Source organism: Prunus avium, chromosome 1 (genome assembly GCF_965620075.1).
Source record: "Prunus avium chromosome 1, drPruAviu1.hap1.1, whole genome shotgun sequence".
Taxonomy (NCBI): Eukaryota; Viridiplantae; Streptophyta; class Magnoliopsida; order Rosales; family Rosaceae; genus Prunus; species Prunus avium.
Genome location: NC_142284.1, coordinates 5,447,214 through 5,472,469, shown reverse-complemented (window position 1 = coordinate 5,472,469; position 25,256 = coordinate 5,447,214). Strand labels below are relative to the sequence as shown.

The 25,256-nt window shown below is 39.2% G+C and overlaps 1 protein-coding gene across 1 annotated transcript; it reads left to right on the top strand.

Annotated features, from left to right (window-relative positions):
• The first annotated feature begins 17,229 nt into the window (after positions 1-17,229).
• LOC148297185 (uncharacterized) lies at positions 17,230-18,632 on the top strand. The gene is made up of 6 exons (XM_088247431.1): positions 17,230-17,239; positions 17,326-17,567; positions 17,650-17,868; positions 17,981-18,077; positions 18,178-18,260; positions 18,357-18,632. The coding sequence occupies exons 2-6, from the start codon at positions 17,502-17,504 to the stop codon at positions 18,630-18,632; spliced, it is 741 nt and encodes a 246-aa protein (XP_088103557.1). The 5' UTR covers positions 17,230-17,239; positions 17,326-17,501.
• Positions 18,633-25,256: the final 6,624 nt, after the last annotated feature.

The window sequence follows — 25,256 nt, the reverse complement described above, 5'->3', positions numbered from 1 at the left end:
CAAATACTTGCGCAACGACTTAATTTCTCGTCGCGCACAGTTGTAATTTTGAGCGACCAAATTCACTGTTTATGCGATGAAATTTATTTTTTGGGTGACGCAAGTTTGAGCGACGATTGAGTTGGTTGTATTGAGTGATTGAGCAATTAATTACTCTCTTCTTTTTGGTTGGTCAGGTCAAATAATTACACTTTAAACCTGAGTAAATTGGTCACCACCAAATCACATAGAAACAGAACTGAAACCCCTGTTATTCTAGCTGGGAGAGAACTGGGAAGACAAATGCAAGAAATATATTTTGAAATTACAGATTTTTTCCTTCAACTTTAAAACACAACTTAAAGCTTTGAAACACATCACAAAGCTTTTGAACTTCAAGTCTTCAACCATGACTTCTCTTCGCAGGAATCCGATGATCATTATGATGATGCTTCTCTTGAAATCTTAGACAAATTTCCACCATGCCCAAGAAAATGAAAGGATAAATCTTCGTTTCCATGTCCTCGGCCTCACAAGAAAAAAAGAACAAGTTCAAGTGGTAAAGCACAAAACAACATTAACTTACAAGGGTCCAAATCAGAAATGAAATTTATGGAATAATGCAATTTGGTTTTCCATGTTTTATATTGTTGCCTTTTCATCATCAATTATTTATATTATTTCACAATACTTGTGTTGTGTAGATACAGTTGCACCAAAATGGATTAAGCTGCATCCTCAACTTGTGATACTCGCAAGTGCACGAACCGTTGGTAGTTTAGCGTATGTAAGTGCGAGGTCGATTCCATAGGGATTGGTGATTAATTGAATGATCCAATTTAGTTTCCCTACACAAAATAGAAATGAAAAAGAAAGGAAATAAATAAAACAAGGAAGAAAGAAATAACTAACTCAAGCAGATAAGTTCCTAAGTTCAATTAGATTAACGGATTGATTCTAGCTAAAGTATGATTAAGCCATGGTGTTTGGTCATAACCTTGTGTTCCTAATTCCCTAATTTGATCATTTGTTGTCTAACCTAAAATTAAGCATTAGGAACCCATTAAGCATAGAAGAACAATTTAAACAACCAAGCATGTATCTAATCCCTGTTGTCGAATGTCCATACATACTCTTCCTATTCATAGTTCAATTCGAATTAAAGCATGATGTCTACTCTTAATTCAAACCAAGATAGCTAACATGCAAGCCTAAATGGTGATCAATCATTCAAACTAGCATATTAACTTATAAGCATAATGAATAAGAACAAAAATCATAATTGAAACTTGGAAACTAATCAAACTTGAAACTAAAGAAAAGAATTTACATAACAATGAAAATTAAGTAGAACTTGGAAAAACTTAAGGAGAATTTCAGCACAAAGATCTCATTATAACAATTGAAAACTAGAAAGAGAAACTAAGAGAATTTGAGGGAGAGAAGGGAAGGGAGCTCTAGAGAAGTGTTTGAGAGCTCCCCCCCTTGGGGTGTGTTTACAAGCTTAGAGAACATCCCTATTTATAGGCCTAGGGGAAGTGAAAATCTGAATTCAATATGACTAATGCATACAACACTTGTATTATAAAATCTGAATTGGTTGATGCACTTGGATTAGAAAATCAGAATTGGTTGATGCACTTCACCAATAAATCCCACCAGCAGCCCTAGCTCATCTTCATGTCACCATGACCAAGCTTCCAACCAGCTCAATAGCTCATGCCTAGCTCACCATGACCAAGCTTCCAACCAGCTCATCCTGAGGTCAGCATGACCAGCAACTTCAAGGGCTTACAAATTGGGCTTCTCTTAAGAAAATGACGACTTTAAGCACTCCAAATTGAAGTTCAGAATGTGTCTGATCCAAGCACACAAGTATTGGCCCAATCCAAGCTCGGATTAAGAAGTTAAGGCCAAAACAAATTGCTAACTCGTTTTGCTCGCTGACAAAAATCCATCCTGAGCATGGGTCTATTTTTGCTAGGTGACAGACTCCATATTTATCCAATGGGGCTGAATTTTGGATATGTTATAGTATACACACATTGGAACAACTTTCATGAAGAATGATGCCTCATCCGAGCTGTGTAGGTTGCTGAAACAAAGCTTGCAATATGACCTACGGAACTGGACTGGCAGGGGGCTGTAGCAAAAATGAGTTTGTCTTTAAGCTCTTCTTCCCTTCATCCAAATTAGGCCTTAACATGCTTGAATTGCATGAATTATGCTCTCTTGCTCTTTTGTCCTACAAGACACACAAAGGGAGGCAAATAACTCAAAATTATAGGAAACTAAGCAAAAGAAGTAAGTAAATTTGGGCATGTATATGTATGAAATTATGAGCTTAACACACCCCCAAACTTAGATTTTGCTAGTCCTCGAGCAAAACAAAAGAAAAACAAAGATAAAAATAAAACAAGAAGTTAACTAGACCACTTTCGTAGGTAACTCGATTGCATTGAGCGAATGCAACAAGCCTTTAAACCTCTAGGCATCCCTAGTAGGAGGAGTTGTGTCTCCTGAGGGTTTAACAGATACGATACCCACAAACGTTTTACTGAGTCTACAAAACAAAGTGGTTAGAAAAATTAACTTTGAAATCAACTAATGAAAATGAAAGAAAACTTTAGTCATACCTCCAACACCATAGAGTTGCCAAGATAGGTGATCAAACAGTGTGTACAAGTGGAAGCTATAGCTCAAAGGCACACGGTTTCAAAGCAAGCACACTCAAACCTTGAATAGAGAACATGCTTCGACTCTAATTCTCACAGATAACACTCAATCACTCAGAACCTATGGTTTAATTCTCTCAAGAAAGCATAAGTGAGTGTATGAAATAGAAGCACAAATTTGGTTAGATCTCATGAAAGGAATCAAATACTAAGAAAATAGATACACATATACATACCAGCACCCATGAATACATCCTCAAAGATCAGCTAGGTCTTTCACAAGGTTGTAATGAAAGGCTAAGGTTTAGGGGAAATGGAAGAATTGGAAGGAAAAACAAGTAACTTAAGAACATACCAAGGTTGCATTCTTCATTAATCTGCAAGGTATCATTGATTTAGAATGGCATGGCTGCAAACTTCATGGTTTCACCTGGCATGGACTTTATTTTTCACACTTAGATCATATCGACACACTTTCTCTTTATCTTTCTTATTTGCTGATTTGATCTGCATCTTCTTTAACTTCATTGCACAGATTCACATCATCTTTCATTTAGGCACATGGCAGCAACTTCCTTGCTTCAAACTTTATCTTGGCACACCTTGGTATATTTCTAAGCTATAGGGTATGGCTACAATAGGTCAAGTATCTCAGATTGAGATACAAAGGTAGGGAAATGATGAGGGTGATAGAAGAAAAAGGCTTTAAGTGTTTGGCTTCAAGAGGGCTAATGGAACACACATATGGGTAGGGTGAAAAGAAAGCACATAGAATGGTTATACACACATAGCCTAGCATCACTTCAATGAGTTCATTCATGAATGAGAGCAAGCACATGATATCTGCAAAAGAGAATCATCCTTAGTATTCAATCAAAATGAAATGATGAGATCAATTAGAGTGAATTGAAGAAAATAAGTATGGATGAGAAATAGAACACTTTAAACCCTCTCAAGAAAGCAATTAGGCTCGATATAGCTCACTAGGGTAGTCTCCACTATTTTCCTTCAAGAATTTGAGCATGGTACTTTAGCCACCAGAATTCTAAGAGCAAAAGCTTTGTGAAGTGCAAAATTCTGATATGAAAACCTCAAATAGCTGCTCCATAGCATTGATTGTATGACAAAAAAAAAAAAAAATTAGTGACAAGAGAATGAAAATTGAAAACACAAATGGATAAGAAAATTGAAATTGAAAACCTTCCCCCCAGACCTGAATTGAACATTGTCCTCAATGTTAAAGCAAAGTAAAGATGATTGAGAACATGTAAATGATAAGGGGAAAAGTTAAGAAGAAGGTTTAGAAAGAAAAAAAATGAATATATAAGCAACTCACGGATGACCAGTTAAGGGCCTCAGAAAACCCAGCCAGGGGATCCGGGAAGGTTGGAGGGGTCACAATGGTCCCGCTTAAAACCCAAACTTCTTAGACACCGAAGGTGTCGCCTAAAGAACTCCTAAACACTGTATTGACGGAAGTGCTCACTGGAGTTACCATAAGTCAGCTTATATGAAAAATCTTTTTAAATTTTTAAATTTTTTATTTTTTTAAATTTTAAAAAAAAAGAAACAGAAATTTAAAATAATAACAAGTAAAGAGAAAGGATTGAAATGCTCCCCCTTGAAGTGATTAGGTCGAGCGTGATGCATTTGGAGGTCGCGACTTCTCCCACTACTCCACACTTCCTATCTTTGAAGTTGCCATCTCTCTCCATTTTTATTGAGCTATTTACATTGCTAAAACAAACACACACAAAAACTTGAAACGGAATTAAAGGATTACAAAATATAAAAAAAAACTAAAAATGAAAAGGAAAAATCAACACAAGTCCAATTCCATGCTTCAAAGCAACAAGCACCAATGGGTTGTGTAAGCTGGGACTTAAACCCAGTTCTCTTGCTTGTTGGGCAATTGTCCTTTTCTGTTGGACTACAAACACAACTTGTCCATTAACGTCATTAACTTTAAAACTTGAAATTGTCCAGTTAAGAAAAAATAATAATAATAATAATAAAGTAGGAAAGCCAAATAGAATCAAACAATGTTACCGATCCCCGGCAACGGCGCCAAAAACTTGTTGTGTGGATACAGTTGCACCAAAATGGATTAAGCTGCATCCTCAACTTGTGATACTCGCAAGTGCACGAACCGTTGGTAGTTTAGCGTATGTAAGTGCGAGGTCGATTCCACAGGGATTGGTGATTGAATGATCCAATTTAGTTTCCCTACACAAAACAGAAATGAAAAAGAAAGGAAATAAATAAAACAAGGAAGAAAGAAATAACTAACTCAAGCAGATAAGTTCCCAAGTTCAATTAGATTAACGGATTGATTCTAGCTAAAGTATGATTAAGCCATGGTGTTTGGTCATAACCTTGTGTTCCTAATTCCCTAATTTGATCATTTGTTGTCTAACATAAAATTAAGCATTAGGAACCCATTAAGCATAGAAGAACAATTTAAACAACCAAGGATGTATCTAATCCCTGTTGTCGAATGTCCATACATACTCTTCCTATTCATAGTTCAATTCGAATTAAAGCATGGTGTCTACTCTTAATTCAAACCAAGATAGCTAACATGCAAGCCTAAATGGTGATCAATCATTCAAACTAGCATATTAACTTATAAGCATAATGAATAAGAACAAAAATCATAATTGAAACTTGGAAACTAATCAAACTTGAAACTAAAGAAAAGAATTTACATAACTTCCAAAAATCATAATTGAAACTTGGAAACTAATCAAACTTCCAACCAGCTCATCTTGAGGTTAGCATGACCAGCAACTTCAAGGGCTTACAAATTGGGCTTCTCTTAAGCAAATTGTAACACCCCGACCCAAAATATTATTAAGATTGGATTTAATTAAATTAAATTTTGGAATTTCCAATTTTGCCTTTGAAGTGGGGGCAAAAAGGTCAATTTTTATCCGGAGAGATTTTGGGGCAGCAAGTGGTGTTTTTAGAAAGGTGGTACTGAGCCGAGTCCGTAGACACGCGGTAGGCTCGATTCGGATTTGAAACGAAGAAGTTATGGTTGAAAAACCATTAAGGGCCTAATTGGAAATTTTCAGAATTTCATTTAAATAAAATCAGATTTTTCATATTTTACTTCTCATTTCCCTCTCTCTCTCCCGTGCGTCTCTCTCTCTCCCGTCGACTCTCTCTCTCTCTGCAAAACCCCCAGCCACCACCACTGACCACCGTAGCCCCAACCGTCGGAGCCAAGCTCACAGGCCCGGCCCTGCCGTCTCCTCCCCCGCCATCTCTGCCGTCACCAGCCGCTGCAGCCGCCGGAAAACGCAGCAAAAGCTGCCGGAAAATTTCAGAAAAGTCATGAAACTTCAACACTTTCGTTCTCCTTCGTTTCTCAACCGATTTTGACAAGTAAGGTATGAAATTTCATCTATCTTTCGTGCTCTAGCTGCCTGTTGGTTAGGTTTCCCGAAAATTTGAGAGTTTACAAGTTAAATTTCGAAGTTTAGCTACAGCCGGTTTTCAGTTGGAATTTCCGGCCACTTCCGGCCATTTTCTGTCCTTCACCCAAGAAGAAAAGTGGTTCCAAATTAGGTGTATTACCTAGGTAAGGAGTTTGGAGCCAAAATACTAAGTTTTTCCGGTCACCGGAATTGTGATTAAGCCACCCACGCGCGGTAGCGCGTGGGGCGGCGCGTGGGGCGGCGCGTGGGCAGTCCGGAAGAGGCCACATTTTATCCTAGAATGATCCTTACGTTGTCACGAGCGCGTAGGAGTTTACGGATCTCAATTTGGATATCGTATGGACCTCGAACCAATTTTACCTAATCTGTGATTTTCGGGTTTGATGTGTTTGGACCGTTAGATCAAACCCAATTTCACGTATGTTGTTCCTGGTATTCCTAGGATCACATAGAAATTCGCGGATCGTGAATCGGAGCCTCGGATGTTCCGATTCAATGATTTAAAGTTTATGTTTTACGTTAACCGTTCGATCGTGAGTTTTGACCGTCCGGTTGACCGAGTGTCTTCCGAGACTTTTCCAGCGTTTGAAACTCTTAGGTGGACCCTAGGAGTGTCTCGTTCCTCGTGCGTACTAGAAACCCGGGAAAATTAGGATTTTATTTTAAAGTCTTATTTCGGAAAGTTGGATTTTAATATCGTATTCCTATTCTGAAATAGGTAATCCGAATCCGCCTTCAGAGCAGGCAGGACCCTCTCGGGGTCACGCAGCGTGGGACTACTTGTGAGTGGATTTTGTTTTCAAATAAATAGCATGGTTTGTTAAGGAAATTTCTATGCATGGAGATTTAATTGGTTTTATGCAAACCCATCCTTTCGTATCCAATTATTCATATGTTGAATATGTTGTGTTATAAAGTTATTTGCAATTTATTTGGGTTTTGACATATAAAGTATCTTGAAGCATATAAGTATTTTATTGGGAAAGTGATGGCTTGTTGAAATTGTGTGAGGTACTTTGGGGTGTTATGAGATGAGGAAAAGTATGAGTTTAGAATGTCAGTTTGGAGTGCTGTAAGCACTACCCTGTGTACCTCCCCTGAAATTGGATTGTGATTATGGAAATTGGGATACTTGGAAATGTCGGAACCCAGGGCATACCTTAACGGGGTGTCGCTGTAGACCCTTAATTGGGTAGTCTGCGCGCGTAGGACTGTTTACAGGCGTACGGGTCTTGATTCTTCGTCCGTACGTGCTGGCTGAGAGTTAGTCCCCCAGTTGGACGGCTTGTCCCTAGCCACATAGTCCGTTTGAGGGCTGATAATTGTGAGCTAGTCAACAATCCCTTGTTGGATTGTTTCCCCGGTACAATTAGGTGTGTCTTATATATATATATAGAGTGTATCTCTCATATTATAGTAATATACAATTGTTCTTATTTTTGAGCGAGGATACTTCCCCGCTCGTCGTGCCGGTGGGCACGGGTTTCGAGAGTTTGATTTGAGTTTTGTAAGGAAAGGTTTGGGTGGGTTGATTTGTATGTTTCATCGGATTTCGGATTTAGCTCGGGTCTGAGCAAATTATTTATATATGTATATGACGGACTTAATGCATTGTTCTCATGCATGGTTTTCTAACAGTGGGGTTATATTATTTTGGTTTAAATGAAACTGAATTTTGTTTTATCCACTCACAATTTTCTGTTTTGTGCCCCATAGCCAGTAGTTGACTGGAACGAGCAGCAGAGCTGTATCGTGTGCCCTTGAACCGTAAACTTTGGTGCTCCGAGCTTTTGTAGAGCTTCGGTACCCTGTTAATTCGTAAAACTCTTTTTTTTACTGGTTGGTTGAATTCTGTTAGATGCTCTGTTATTGCCCAGTTAGAATTTGGTATTTTGAGGCCGGAGGCCATGGTTTGTAACACTAAGCTTTGTGTATATTTTATGCTGGCTGTTGGGTTGTAAATATCTGTGTTTTTAACAGGTTGAAATTTTTGGGATTTATCCTGTTTACAGGGGAGACTTTGCCAAAATTTTGGTGGAAAGTCTCGGTTTTTAGTAAGTGGGCCCGGCATCTGCGGTATGCCGGATATTTAGGCGGGATCCGACCCGGGTTCCATGGAAATCCGGGGCGGGTCCTGTCAGCTTGGTATCAGAGCATTAGGTTTCTTTTCTTGTGACTATCATGCTTCTTTTGCGTGTTGGTACTAAAGATTTGGTGGTTTCTTGGGTTTAGAATCATGCATCGTCGTGGTGCTCGAATAAGAGGTCGTGGTCGTACTCAGAGATATGGACCCAATCCTCCACCTCCATCTCCATCTCCACCACCCTCTCCACCACCACCACCTGTTGCAGAGCAAGCTGGTGAGAATATGTTGGATTGGCAACAAGTGATGAACCAGTTCACTAATCAGTTTACCACACAGCTTGCCCAAAATATGGCTACCGCCATGCAAGGGACCATGCAAGGGAGACGAGAGCATGAAGGTTCAGACATCAAGAGAGTCAAAGATATGGGAGCTAAAGAGTTCTTTGGTAGTTCTGATCCTACGGAAGCCGAGGCTTGGCTCACGGATTTGGAAAGAGTTTTTGAGGTTCTACAATGTCCGGAAGGGGATAAAGTGAGATTGGCGGTTTTTCTACTGAAAGGGAATGCGTATCATTGGTGGAAAACGGTCAGGAGAGCTGATATGACTTGGGAGGAATTCCAGCGCGTGTATTGATAGATCCCGGGGCTACCCATTCATTCATTGCAAGTAGCTTTGTTCCTTATGCCAGTGTTAGACCCACACCCATGGCAGGAAGTTTTAGTATTTCTTTACCTACTGGGAACGTCCTGTTTGCGGACATGGTGTTTAAAGGTTGTTATGTCCAAGTGGGAGATGCAATGTTAGATGCGAATTTGATTCCCTTGGATTTGGTAGATCTTGACATTATCTTGGGAATGGATTGGTTAGAAAAGCATCGTGCATCGGTAGATTGTTTCACGAAGGAGGTAGTGTTTAGAAGTCCAGGACAACCTGAAGTCATGTTCTGTGGAGAGCGTAGAGTTCTTCCTTTTTGTCTCATCTCCGCCATCACGACAAAAAGGTTACTTAAGAAGGGATGTGTGGGGTACTTAGCCCACATCATTGATACTCAGGAGATCACTTTGAATCTGGAAGATGTTCCTATTGTTCGTGAGTTTCCAGATGTCTTTCCGGATGATCTTCCTGGTTTACCTCCTCAGAGAGAAACCGAGTTCACTATCGAACTCCTTCCAAGCACGAATCCAATTTATCAAGCTCCTTATAGGATGGCACCAGCAGAATTACGGGAGTTGAAGATTCAATTGCAGGAGTTGGTTGATCTTGGATTTATTCGACCTAGTGTTTCCCCTTGGGGTGCACCGGTGTTGTTTGTAAAGAAGAAGGATGGAACCATGAGGCTATGTATCGATTACAGACAATTGAACAAGGTGACTGTGCGTAATCGATATCCCTTGCCTCGAATCGATGATTTGTTTGATCAATTAAAGGGTGCCAAGTATTTCTCTAAGATCGATCTGAGATCGGGTTACCATCAACTGAGAGTACGAGAGGAGGATGTTCCGAAAACAGCATTCAGGACTCGTTACGGCCATTATGAGTTCTTAGTGATGCCTTTCGGATTGACTAATGCTCCAGCAGCGTTTATGGATCTCATGAACAGAGTGTTCCGACCTTACTTGGATCGCTTTGTGATTGTATTCATAGACGACATCCTTGTCTATTCCAGAACTTTGGAGGGTCATAAGAAGCATTTGAGGTTGGTATTGAAGACTTTGAGAAGGAAGCAGCTGTATGCCAAGTTCAGTAAGTGTCAGTTTTGGTTGGATAGAGTGGAATTTCTCGGCCATGTGATATCAACAGAAGGAATCTATATGGACCCTCGGAAAATAGAAGCAGTTGTAAATTGGGTGCAACCCATCAGTGTGACAGAAGTACGGAGTTTCCTGGGGTTAGCAGGTTATTATCGTCGGTTTGTAGAAGGATTCTCTGTGATAGCAGCACCTCTTTCACGGTTAACAAGGAAAGATGTTCAGTTTGAGTGGACTGAAGAGTGCGAACAGAGTTTTCAAGAGTTGAAGAAGCGGTTGACCACCGCACCTGTTTTAGCTCTTCCAGATAATTCAGGGAACTTTGTGATCTACAGTGATGCATCATTACAAGGTTTGGGATGTGTTTTGATGCAGCATGATCGGGTGATTGCTTATGCCTCAAGGCAACTCAAGAAGCATGAGCAGAATTATCCTACACACGACTTGGAACTTGCCGTAGTGGTGTTCGCTCTCAAAATTTGGCGACACTACCTGTATGGTGAGACATGTCAGATCTTCACTGATCATAAGAGCCTCAAGTATATCTTCACTCAGAAGGAGTTGAACCTGAGACAACGACGTTGGATGGAGTTGATTAAGGATTACGACTGTACGATTGAGTATCACCCCGGTCGAGCCAATGTAGTAGCTGATGCTTTGAGTAGGAGTATTGATGTGAGTTTAGCTCATTTTAAAGGGGTTTATATTCCGTTGATGGGGGAACTACGGAAGGAAGAGGTAGAGTTGGAATGGAGTCAACAGGGTGCAATACTTGCTAGTTTGTATGTGAGGCCTATCCTGATTGATAGGGTGATTGCAGCACAATTGGAAGATCCTAATCTTTGCGCGATAAGGTCAGAAGTAGAAAGTGGTGTACGAAGGGATTATGCTATAAGAGAAGATGGAGCTTTGGTAGCTGGAACTCGTCTTTGCGTACCTAAGAAAGGCGACGACCTGAAAAGAGAAATCTTGGAGGAAGCTCACTGTTCAACTTATTCTATGCATCCAGGTAGTACTAAGATGTATCGGACTCTACGGGAGTACTACACGTGGCCGCATATGAAGAGTGACATTGCTAAGTATGTGAGTAGATGTTTGGTGTGCCAACAAGTGAAAGCGGAGCGACAGAAGCCTTCTGGACTTATGCAGCCACTCCCGATCCCTGAATGGAAGTGGGAGCATATTACAATGGATTTCGTTTTTAAACTTCCACGTTTTGCAAATGGGTATGACGGAATTTGGGTGATAGTTGACTGACTCACCAAATCAGCTCACTTCCTACCTGTAAAGGAAACCTATTCCTTGTCAAAGCTGGCGAAACTCTTCGTTGATGAGATAGTGCGATTGCATGGAGCTCCTGTGTCCATTGTGTCGGACAGAGATGCTAGGTTTACCTCTCGATTTTGGAAGTGCTTGCATGAGGCTATGGGCACCAGGTTACATTTCAGTACTGCTTTCCACCCACAGACTGATGGACAGTCGGAAAGAACCATTCAGACTCTGGAGGACATGTTGAGATCCTGTGTGTTACAATTGAAAGGTAGTTGGGATACTCACCTTGCTTTGGTGGAGTTTGCGTATAATAACAGTTATCATTCGAGCATTGAGATGGCTCCGTATGAAGCTCTATATGGGAGGATGTGTAGAACTCCAGTCTGTTGGAATGAGGTGGGTGACAGGAAAGTGGAAAAAGTGGACAGTATTCGGGATACAACTGAACAAGTGAAGATGATTCGAGAGAAGCTTAAGACCGCACAAGACAGACAGAAGAGTTATGCGGACAACCGGTCCAAGGATCTTGAGTTTGCAGTTGGAGATTGGGTATTTTTGAAGTTATCTCCTTGGAAGGGTGTGATGAGGTTTGGTAAACGTGGGAAGTTAAGTCCTCGTCATATTGGACCGTATGAGATCACGGAGCGTATCGGACCAGTTGCCTACAGACTTGCCCTACCTTCGGAACTATCTCGGATCCATGACGTATTCCATGTGTCAATGCTACGGAGGTACATGCCTGATCCTTCTCATATTTTGGAACAGCAACCCATGCAGTTGAGAGAAGATTTGTCATATGATGAGGAACCCGTACAAATTCTGGACAGAAAAGAACAAGTGTTGCGCTCCAGATCTATCCCAATGGTGAAAGTGTTGTGGAGGAGTCAGACTGTAGAGGAAGCTACTTGGGAACCCGAGGAGCAGATGCGGGCCCAGTATCCTTACCTCTTCTATTGACAGGTACGTAAATTTCGAGGACGAAATTCTTTAAGGGGGTAGATTGTAACACCCCGACCCAAAATATTATTAAGATTGGATTTAATTAAATTAAATTTTGGAATTTCCAATTTTGCCTTTGAAGTGGGGGCAAAAAGGTCAATTTTTATCCGGAGAGAGTTTGGGGCAGCAAGTGGTGTTTTTAGAAAGGTGGTACTGAGCCGAGTCCGTAGACACGCGGTAGGCTCGATTCGGATTTGAAACGAAGAAGTTATGGTTGAAAAACCATTAAGGGCCTAATTGGAAATTTTCAGAATTTCATTTTAATAAAATCAGATTTTTCATATTTTACTTCTCATTTCCCTCTCTCTCTCCCGTGCGTCTCTCTCTCTCCCGTCGACTCTCTCTCTCTCTGCAAAACCCCCAGCCACCACCACTGACCACCGTAGCCCCAACCGTCGGAGCCAAGCTCACAGGCCCGGCCCTGCCGTCTCCTCCCCCGCCATCTCTGCCGTCACCAGCCGCTGCAGCCGCCGGAAAACGCAGCAAAAGCTGCTGGAAAATTTCAGAAAAGTCATGAAACTTCAACACTTTCGTTCTCCTTCGTTTCTCAACCGATTTTGACAAGTAAGGTATGAAATTTCATCTATTTTTCGTGCTCTAGCTGCCTGTTGGTTAGGTTTCCCGAAATTTTGAGAGTTTACAAGTTAAATTTCGAAGTTTAGCTACAGCCGGTTTTCAGTTGGAATTTCCGGCCACTTCCGGCCATTTTCTGGCCTTCACCCAAGAAGAAAAGTGGTTCCAAATTAGGTGTATTACCTAGGTAAGGAGTTTGGAGCCAAAATACTAAGTTTTTCCGGTCACCGGAATTGTGATTAAGCCACCCACGCGCGGCGGCGCGTGGGGCGGCGCGTGGGGCGGCGCGTGGGGCGGCGCGTGGGCAGTCCGGCAGAGGCCACATTTTATCCTAGAATGATCCTTACGTTGTCACGAGCGCGTAGGAGTTTACGGATCTCAATTTGGATATCGTATGGACCTCGAACCAATTTTACCTAATCTGTGATTTTCGGGTTTGATGTGTTTGGACCGTTAGATCAAACCCAATTTCACGTATGTTGTTCCTGGTATTCCTAGGATCGCATAGAAATTCGCGGATCGTGAATCGGAGCCCCGGATGTTCCGATTCAATGATTTAAAGTTTATGTTTTACGTTAACCGTTCGATCGTGAGTTTTGACTGTCCGGTTGACCGAGTGTCTTCCGAGACTTTTCCAGCATTTGAAACTCTTAGGTGGACCCTAGGAGTGTCTCGTTCCTCGTGCGTGCTAGAAACCCGGGAAAATTAGGATTTTATTTTAAAGTCTTATTTCGGAAAGTTGGATTTTAATATCGTATTCCTATTCTGAAATAGGTAATCCGAATCCGCCTTCAGAGCAGGCAGGACCCTCTCGGGGTCACGCAGCGTGGGACTACTTGTGAGTGGATTTTGTTTTCAAATAAATAGCATGGTTTGTTAAGGAAATTTCTATGCATGGAGATTTAATTGGTTTTATGCAAACCCATCCTTTCGTATCCAATTATTCATATGTTGAATATGTTGTGTTATAAAGTTATTTGCAATTTATTTGGGTTTTGACATATAAAGTATCTTGAAGCATATAAGTATTTTATTGGGAAAGTGATGGCTTGTTGAAATTGTGTGAGGTACTTTGGGGTGTTATGAGATGAGGAAAAGTATGAGTTTAGAATGTCAGTTTGGAGTGCTGTAAGCACTACCCTGTGTACCTCCCCTGAAATTGGATTGTGATTATGGAAATTGGGATACTTGGAAATGTCGGAACCCAGGGCATACCTTAACGGGGTGTCGCTGTAGACCCTTAATTGGGTAGTCTGCGCGCGTAGGACTGTTTACAGGCGTACGGGTCTTGATTCTTCGTCCGTACGTGCTGGCTGAGAGTTAGTCCCCCAGTTGGACGGCTTGTCCCTAGCCACATAGTCCGTTTGAGGGCTGATAATTGTGAGCTAGTCAACAATCCCTTGTTGGATTGTTTCCCCGGTACAATTAGGTGTGTCTTATATATATATATAGAGTGTATCTCTCATATTATAGTAATATACAATTGTTCTTATTTTTGAGCGAGGATACTTCCCCGCTCGTCGTGCCGGTGGGCACGGGTTTCGAGAGTTTGATTTGAGTTTTGTAAGGAAAGGTTTGGGTGGGTTGATTTGTATGTTTCATCGGATTTCGGATTTAGCTCGGGTCTGAGCAAATTATTTATATATGTATATGACGGACTTAATGCATTGTTCTCATGCATGGTTTTCTAACAGTGGGGTTATATTATTTTGGTTTAAATGAAACTGAATTTTGTTTTATCCACTCACAATTTTCTGTTTTGTGCCCCATAGCCAGTAGTTGACTGGAACGAGCAGCAGAGCTGTATCGTGTGCCCTTGAACCGTAAACTTTGGTGCTCCGAGCTTTTGTAGAGCTTCGGTACCCTGTTAATTCGTAAAACTCTTTTTTTTACTGGTTGGTTGAATTCTGTTAGATGCTCTGTTATTGCCCAGTTAGAATTTGGTATTTTGAGGCCGGAGGCCATGGTTTGTAACACTAAGCTTTGTGTATATTTTATGCTGGCTGTTGGGTTGTAAATATCTGTGTTTTTAACAGGTTGAAATTTTTGGGATTTATCCTGTTTACAGGGGAGACTTTGCCAAAATTTTGGTGGAAAGTCTCGGTTTTTAGTAAGTGGGCCCGGCATCTGCGGTATGCCGGATATTTAGGCGGGATCCGACCCGGGTTCCATGGAAATCCGGGGCGGGTCCTGTCACAAATGACGACTTTAAGCACTCCAAATTGGAGTTCAGAATATGTCTGATCCAAGCACACAAGTATTGGCCCAATCCAAGCTCGGATGAAGAAGTTAAGGCCAAAACAAATTGCTAACTCGTTTTGCTCGCTGACAAAATTCCATCCTGAGCATGGGTCTGTTTTTGCTAGGTGACAGACTCCATATTTATCCAATGGGGCTGAATTTTGGATATGTTATAGTATACACCCATTGGAACAACTTTCATGAAGAATGCTGCCTCATCCGAGCTGTGTAGGTTGCTGAAACAAAGCTTGCAATATGACCTACGGAACTGGACTGGCAGGGGGCTGTAGCAAAAATGAGTTTGTCTTTAAGCTCTTCTTCCCTTCATCCAAATTAGGCTTTAACATGCTTGAATTGCATGAATTATGCTCTCTTGCTCTTTTGGCCTACAAAACACACAAAGGGAGGCAAATAACTCAAAATTATAGGAAACTAAGCAAAAGAAGTAAGTAAATTTGGGCATGTATATGTATGAAATTATGAGCTTAACAACTTGCAAATTTTTAACCCTATGGTTCATCAGTAATTTTTATAATCATTCTTTAAATAAAAAAATATTGCGAGACGCATCATTTCGTCGCGCAACCTAACTTTGAGCGGCGCCAAGGAATCATACGTGGCACAAAATCTTGCAAGACGAACCTTTTCGTCGCGCAATGTTATAATTTTCGAGGGTTTAGTGTTTAGGGTTCAGGGTTTATGGTTTGCGCAACGCTAGTCTACTGTTACGTCGCGCAAGTTGGCGAAAATTTTGGTAGAATTATTACCTTGCGCGACGATTAAATTTCGAAGTCGCACATGTTGGCAAAATTTTTGGCGGAATTATTACCTTGCGCGACGTCAATGTATTTTTATGTCGCGCAAGCTTAAATGATTACCTTGCGCGACGGATAAATTTTGACGTAGTGCAAGTTTGCGAAAATTTTCTGAAAAAAAGACATAGACCCCTCCCCCTCCCCTTATATTTTTTTTCCAGCCAACTCCCTCCCTCCATAACCACCACATCCAACCACCTCAACCCATGAAATTAACCGACGCAAGAAGGACCGGGCGGCCACCACCTTCGAACCCCAGCCCTTTCCCCGCCGTCACCGTCGCACCTGCCACCGGAAACCGCTTGGAATTGGGCCGGTTTTGACAGATTTTCGCCGGCCTCGTTCTCCCTCCTCCGGCCACCAAATCTGACGAGTGAGGTATGGATTTCCACATATTTTTCATGCTTTAGCTGATGGTTGGGTAGGATTTGATCAATTCCTAGCGTAGGTGGTTCAATTTTCAACCCAAAGTTTGGCTGGATTTCGGGATGAAATTCTGGCCACTTACAGCCATTTTTTGGGGTATTTCCAAGAACAAAAGTGGCTCTAATCTATGTCCTGAACCTAGGGTAGGAAGATTGGCCCTTGAGTTTGAGATTTTTTCGGCGATCGGTATCGCTTTGGACACCCACGGCGCGTGTGGCGGCACTTGGGCACTTTAGTAAAAGAACATTGTGTCCCGATGCGATCCCCTAGTTTTCATGAGTGCGTAGGTATGTTCGAATTCCAATTTGGATACCGTTTGAGCCTCGAACGGATTTCTCCTATTATGCGATTTCCGGGTTTTATATGTTCGGACCGTTGGATCGAACTGAAACTCACGTATGTTGTACCTTGTATTTGTAGGATCGTATAGGATTTGACGGATCGTGGATCGGAGTCCCAGATACTCCGAAATCGCGAACCCTAAAGCAAGATATGCTTTAATTAATTAGTAAAGATTCTTAATGAAATTGTATATGCTTAGATTATATCTTGGTAAATTGGATTAATTTTTATGTTTGTTAATTAATGAAGATTCTTATATATTTTTGTTTTATTAGTTGTTGGGATTTTTTTTTAAATTTAATTAGACGTTGACCCCATTTAAAAAAAATTAAACAAATACTTAAATGGTTTTAGACTACATATTAGAGTAACTATGTTTTTAACTTTGGATGCTTGTTTCTAGGGCAAGATGTCAAACCTTATTAGAAGTCGTAAGGCGGTGACGACTACACAGAGTTCGCCTCCCCCGGCTACACCGTCAGTTGCCACTGCTCCAGCACAGTTGGTCCCGGGGTCTCCCATGCGCCGGCGTCATCAGAGTCATCAGTGGCACAACCTGTTAGCGCCAGACATCGTCACCGCCCCTCCAGGACGACCAACACAACATCGACATCCGCTAATGGTGCGTCGGGGTCACAACCAGATAAAGATTTCCTTGAACTCCAGCTGTTTTGGACCAAGATTTTAGTAGGATTTTTTATTTAACGTTAATTTTATATTTCTTTGCAGCTAAAAAGAACACCCGGGGACCTTGTCGCTAGTTGAAGACGGCGAAGGTCACCCGGGTGACCAACAGTCGTATCAACATCGGATACGAAGAGCGGCATCGGGCTGCTCCAACGGCGGACCAGCATAGCTCATTGGCTCACGACATTGGTCACGTCGTTCGGACCCATTGCCCGATGAAATGGAAGTCTTGGAAGGTCATGCATGACGAGATGAGGATGGAGGTGCGCGGAAAGTTGTCGGTATGTATCCTACCTTTTAATTGTTTTCCCTTCAAACTTTATATATTTCTATTACTTAATGTATGTAATTAATTTATTGCAGACGAACTACAATTTAGAGAACCTCGATGACGAGTCGTTGGCGTACGTCAACAGACTCTTTACTGAGAGGTACAAGCAGTGGAAGAGCGACCTGCACCACCATTTTCAGGTATTTGATGATCCGCTGGTCGCTCTTCAAGAGGGTTGCCCGAAGGAGCTTGAGGGGCGGGAGGATAGTTGGGCGTGGCTCTGCGGTCATTTTCAAGAGTCCGATTATGTGGTATTTTTTTCTATATTAAGGTGAAAATTATTACACGTTTCTTACTAATGTTTATTTAATTTTTTATATTTCATTTCAATTTCAACTAATACGTTTATTTTTGGTATAACAGAAGAAGGCAAAAGCAAATAAGGGCAATAGGGACAAGAAGACTCTTTTCCACTATTCAGGTTCTAGGCCCTTCTCATATAGGATGGAGGCGCGGCGGCGGGTAATAATAAAGTCGTTTATATTCAATTTTTAATATGTCATTAATATTAATTTGTTTTTTTCGTACTAACATTTTTCTTCTCTTGTTCAATTCAGGGGGGGGGGGGTCCAAATTCCCGGAGATCGACGTCTTTGGCGACGTTTATGTTCGACCTGGGAATGAGTTGGCGGAGTCCCTTCATGTAAGTATTCTTTAATTTTAATTATTATCTTACGCATTCAAGTTTCATGGTTATTATATGAATGTTCTAATTAATATTTTATGTTATGTTAAACAGGCGATGATGATGGAGAAGAGCCAGTTGGTTCTTCAGGAGTCCGCCTCCCAACTTCCTCTCAATACTCCGCTCGAGTCTGTGGATCCTCCAAAGGATGCGGGGTTTCAGATCCTGACGGAGACCTTGGATCAGACTCTCGAGAGGAGGCCAGGGACATATTGTCAAGGGATGGGGAATGCCCGGCAGTGGGAACCTAGACCCTGTTCATCGTCGCAATCAAACAGTCAGGTGACTACTTTGACAGTAGAGGTGGCCGAGCTTAAGGGTCAGATGTGATAGCTTCTAGAGTCCCTCGCTCGGTCCGGCATTCCAATCCCGCATTTTGGTCCCTCGTCAACCTCCGAGCCCCTCCAACCTGAGCATGGCCACCACACCTCTGCCCCCGTCGACAATGTCCAGACCTCCGAGCCGCATTTGCCAGACGACCAAGTAGATTTTGGAACATTGTTTGATTAATTTTTTACTTTCGTAATTACATTTTAAACATTTCTCTTGTACTATACATTTATATTATTTTATATAAAAAAATTTCTCTTCATTACATTTTTTTTAATTGCAATTTCATTTTATTACCCAAAAAAAAAAAACCAAATTTATTTTTTACAAAATAAAAAAATAATAATAAAATTTAAATAAAATATATTTTAATTTTGCGCGACGAAACTCTTTTCGTCGCGCCAATTCATGTTTTTACAAAATAAAAAAACGTAAAACTAAATTTGAAAAAAATATTTTTTATTTTTGTGCAACGAAACTCTTTTCGTCGCGCCAATTCACGTTTTTACAAAATAAAGAAATGTAAAACTAAATTTAAAAAAATATATTTTATTTTTGCGCAACGAAAGTCTTCGTCTTGAGAAAAAGAAAAAGCTACTAAGACAATTTTGTCGCGCAACATAAGTCGTCGCGCAAATGTTTGCGACACGAACAGTTCTCTCATCCCTAAATTTCTGCGCGACGAATATAAATTGTCGCGGTGTACTCACGACAAACGTGTTGTTGTTGCGCAAAGGTTTGAGAGACGAACAATTGTGTCGTCCCTAAAATTTTTGTGCAACGAAGGTTAACCGTAGCTCATTTTTGCGCGACCAATTAAAAAACTTGGTCACACAACGTCTTTCTTCACGATCTTTGCATGACAAAGTTTCTATCGCGTAGAAATTTGCGCGACTCAAATGTACTTTGCGCGACCAAATGTTCTTCGTCGCGCAAATTGTAAAATGTAGTAGTGTAAAACAATGTACTTATTTTTTTCAACGAACCTATTTTTCCTCTCCAAATAATATACCTATACACTTTTATAGGTATATTGTAAAATAATTTACCTATGGGTAAATAATTGTGAAACCCTATATTTTTTATTTTTATTTTAAAAATATATACATATATTATATTTTGGAAAATTAAATATTTTGTTACATATTTAGTTCGTAACATAGATAGTTAAATCTATATTGTTTTATGTACTGTTTTAATAAATATTTATATCTTATTTTATTACATATATTATTCTATTATATATATATATATATATATATATATATATATATGTATATGTGTGTGTGTATTACATATATACCTTGTTCTATTATATATATGTATATGTTTTAAAATAGTTCTTGTTAATACGTGTCAAAGTAAAATCCTATTAAGTAGCAAGGCTAGCCAACTCACCAAGAAGATAAGAATAGGATTAGAGGAATTGGAAGAGTCACAAAGACATTCTTCCTTATCTGCAACTACATTAATAACTATTACTTGGACAGTAAGTTTATATCAACCGCCAATACACCCTCCAATAGGAAATGACTTACTACCGACTTGTTCCTTGTATATATATAGGAAGTTAAGTTGCACAACAAATGAAAACAAAGAAAAAAACAAGAGAGAAAGACATGCATAGTTTGCATGAGAAATGAGAGAGAAAGAGAGAAAGGAGTGAGAGTGGTGATAAAACTCTTGGAGCTTGGTTTGAGTGATAGTATATGAAGATAGGTAGATGGGTTGTCTTGCCAATTTATTTTAAGGGCTCTCATTATCGAGGTGAGTGGTTTATGTAATGTGTTCTAAAAGTTCTTGTTTTGTGATAAAATATGAAAATCATGAATTATCGTGGATTTGTTCTATTTACAAATTTCTCTCTATTTCAAGTCAAGCATGTCTAATTTGGTGCAATCTTTCACACTATACATATATTGATTGGAATATTTATGAAGTATGTATTATTCATGGAACATGAGAACTTCAATGTTGGAGTATCCGAGGGATAGATATAGCACACGGGGACATAGGGCCAGTGAGGCCAATAGGGGTCACGTGGTTGGTTACATGCTATGAAAGATAACCGAGATATGAAGGGATGATGTGATATGATCTGGATTGGTGTATCTTTTCATGACATTTTCTAGAGTGTGTAAAACGGCATTGCTTGACTGACATATTACATAATCTACTCATTGAGCGGTGGTTGCTCATCCCTCACCCTGTTTAATTTTTCAGATGAATTAGTGGGCAAGACAAGGACTAAATCGGTTGAAGCTGAATTAGATGAGAGTGATAGAGCTTTATTTATTAATTGTAAAGTTGTAAGATTTTGGGAGCTACTTTTATAAGAAAAGTTTATTTTATGTTTCAGGTTCTTTTTTTTTTCTTTTTTTTTATATTTTCTCATGCACCGGGCGTGGGGATTTCTACCGACCCTCGGGTCCGGTGCGTGACAATAATTTACCTATATTTTCTATAAATTATTGTGTACCTATTTTTAATTTATGAAAAATGTACGAAAATTTCAATTACAAAGTACCTGACTTATTTTATTTTATTTTTTTGGTACATAATATGCCTATATTTTATTTAAATAATATATTTATATTTTTATACGTATATATTTATATTTATATTTTTCATAGGTATATTATTGGATATGTAATTTACAGATTTTTTTTTTTTTTGGTTTGCAATTTTAGGGGGCGATATGTGAGAGGGAATGACAACCAAAAGAAATGGGGTGATTGATATGATATTAATAGTGAGTATTAATTACAATTATGGCAGTTAATGAAATGCTTGAAATAAATTATAAATAAAATATGAAGTCTGGTGGCAACGATGTAAAAACATAGGAATACTACGACTACTTATATTCTACTGGTCATTTAAATTTGAAATTAGGTTTTACACATAGATTTATAGAGTGATGGGCATATGTCTAGGAAATAAAAAAATGTAGAAATCTATATTGGACAAGCCCTAAAATTTTTAACACTTTAAAGTTTTTCAGTACTTTTAAATTTTCTCAACCGAAAACATCAAGTAGATCTAGACTACGATTTCCCCTATTTGAAAACTTTTCTTTGGTATTAAAATGGTCTTGCCTTTTCCTTCTAATTGAGTTAAACGTCTTATTATTTCATATTCTCTTTTTCTGATACCAATCTCATTTCCAAATCCTTAAACTTTTCTTTGGTGGCAGCATCTGCTGTTTATCATATAAAATCAAATCGACAAATTTGCCTTGCTGTTGCCCTATCCACGTCTTACACCAAAACTTTGAACCTTCACATTATCATCATTCATTTAATATTGAGGAATATTGACAGAAAGCTGTTAAATAGTACATTCGTTGTCCGACTTCTTGTCCTATGTATCGTCTTCTTGTTTCGTTCTAGTCAATCGTTATCCGACTCATTTAATATTAATTTTGTCAATGGTCTTAATGCTCATCGAATTCATTCCTAAACCCCATTTGTGCCCCCTTGTCAGGTAGTGGTGAACCCTAAAACTAGTTAATTATTCTGTGAAGATTTCCAAGTATGTTAACGTGTGGAAAAATGCCACTCCACTATATATATATATATATATATATATATATATATATATATATAGAGTTTTTCTCTAATGCGGACGTCCGCATTGTGTTAAAGTCCGGTCATGTCCTTCCAGCTTCTTTTCTGTAGGTGGATTTGATTGCATACATATATATAAAGCAAAAACATGGTAAGCACTCCATATATAAATATATAATTAAGGATGAGGCCTTCCAAAAAGTATCCCAAAGGTGGGAAGGTGTGCAGAAGAACAATAAGCAATACCATTGGTTGCTACTGTAAGCTGGTTTCTTTTTCTATTTAATTATAGAGCCATATCAGTGATGAACGGGTTCCACTAAGCTAGTATGGTTCCTCAAGCAAAGTGGATTCCACTAAGAACCAAATCCACTTGCAAAAAAGAAGCTGCAAAGGAGATGACTGGACTTTAACATAATGCAGACGTCCGCATTAGAGAAAAACTCTATATATATATATATGCATATGTCATTAGCATATTACCAAGAAATTTCAGTTACATTATTTTTATTTTTCCTGTTCTCCTACTTGCTTAGAATAGAGACACTGATAGTGAGTGTATTGAACAATTCATATTCATTTTTAAATATCTGTCATATACGGCGCGAGTTAATTGTCAACTTTCATGGAAAATAAAACCAAAATACACCGAAAGAACTTGATTATTCATTTCCCACTCTTTTTTTTTTTTAATAGTCGCATCAAAATTCATTCCTAAACCCCATTTGTGCCCCCTTGTCAAGTAGTGGTAAACCCTAAAACTAGTTAATTATTCTGTGAAGATTTCCAAGTATGTTAACGTGTGGAAAAATGCCACTCCACTATACATATAATATATATATATATGCATATGTCATTAGCATATTACCAAGAAATTTCAGTTACATTATTTTTATTTTTCCTTTTCTCCTACTTGCTTAGAATAGAGACACTGATAGTGAGTGTATTGAACAATTCATATTCATTTTTAAATATCTGTCATATACGGCGCGAGTTAATTGTCAACTTTCATGGAAAATAAAACCAATGTTTGCTTTGTACAAAATTTAGAACCCCTGTCTTTTTTCTCTGTTTTTTTCCCCTTCTTTCCCCAAAAATCTTACCCCTCACTAAGATTTATTTTCCCCAAAACCTCTGTAATCATAATCCCTTTTCTCTTTCCCTTTTCTCTTTAAGGATAATTTTCATAACTTAAACGGTGTGAAAATTACGAAATCAAATTTTAGTTTTGTTATATTTTTAAAAGCCTCAAAATTATTTGGTTGGTGATATTTATTTGTTGTTGGAATATTTATTTGTACCTTTACATCGTTAATTATAAAAAGGTGTAGCACGCGAGGCTTTAACTCTTTAAAAACAAAACTTGTATGTAAATGCTGTATCCAGTGTGCAAACCGTCTGAGTTGGAAAATTGCTTACTTAAATTAATGAAACAATACAGAAACTATTTCCTTTAATTGATATGCATCATCAACAGTACCAAAACGACACAACAGGTAAAGGGCCACACAACAAATAAAGATGGTGGGGATGACAACATATAGAATGCATGAATTCTGTTTACACCTGAAATAAACAGCCAATAAGGGCAAGACACGTGGAGAAAACTGGGCTTGGTCAGAGGCGCCCTCGGCACTCTACCTACCGATCTCTCCATTAGGGCAACGCCCCCTCCTGGGACACGTGGCACGCTCTCAAGCGACGCCCACAGTCCCACATCGAAATAATCAACAAAGTGCACACCTCCCAAGACCTATAAAAGGAGGCCAACTATCCCAAAATAGAGGTAATCAGAACTTACGGCATACAAGCCTATTGATCTGTCAGTTGAACTTTCTATTCCCGAACTTACTTAAGCATCGGAGAGCCTTCGGCCGGTACCACACCGATGCCCCAGGTCTTACCGTGCGTTTGCTCATATTGCAGATTGCGCAGGCTACCGAGGCATCAAGGATACCGAAGGCATACAATTACTAAGTTGACCCTCTAAGTCAGAGAACCACTTTTTGGCGTCAACAAATTCATTTTGAAATTTTATACCTTCCTTGAAGCTTCATAAAGTCAAAGGGGATCCCCATGTATAATATAGTTGTTAATTATGAAGAGATGAAAATTAAAGCTAGAAGACACTAGCTTGTTGTTTTAATACTGATTTAAGTATTGTTTGCCGGCCCTTTCACACTCCATATTTGGCATATATCATACAGAAAGTTATTCTTTTTAAGTCTTCAAATGAGGACATTTTCTTTTTATTTATGCTTTGGATGAAAATAAATTTAGAGAAAATGTCAAACATTCAACTCTATAACCATGCTCCATATCCAATTCTTAAAATAGGGAGCGCTCTAGACGAGAGAAAGAGAGTCCATGAAACTTTCTTCTATTTAATTATTAATATTTTAATACCATTGGAAATTGGCTCCTACTCATTATAGCTCCCTCCTAAACTATATAGGAGCATGGTTGAAGTACAAATTTTATGAAAAAAGCTTCTAAAATAATTTTTCTAGTCTTTATAGTTAAAATAGAACTTTAAAATAGAGTTATTAACGATTGAGATGAGAATGAATTCCCATATAAAGCTTGTAAAATAATTTTTCTAGTCTTTATAGTCCATCATCATTTGAATTTTGATCCCTTGCTAGATATAGTTTGTCATGTAGGAAATGTTATTAAATTATCAGTCTGAATCTAACATGCAGACTAAAAATATCACAATACCTTTTTTTCAGCAATAAGAATATTAAAACATTTGTCTCTAAAAAAAACCACTTAAATATAAGGTTTTTTTTTACCATTAACTTCAAAATAAACAAAGATATAACTCAGTGGAAAATGATCTTGATTTGCAGACTAGTGTCTCATGTTCGAACCATCATGACACCTTGTGTATGAGAAAACCCCCATCTAACTTTGGCCAAAAAAAAAAAAAAATTTGTCACGACCCGACTCCCCTAGCACGATATTGTCCGCTTTGGTCCCCCCTCTCTGCCCTCACAGTTTTGTTTCTGGGAGCTCACGAGCAACTTTCCAGTGGGTCACCCATCTTGGGATT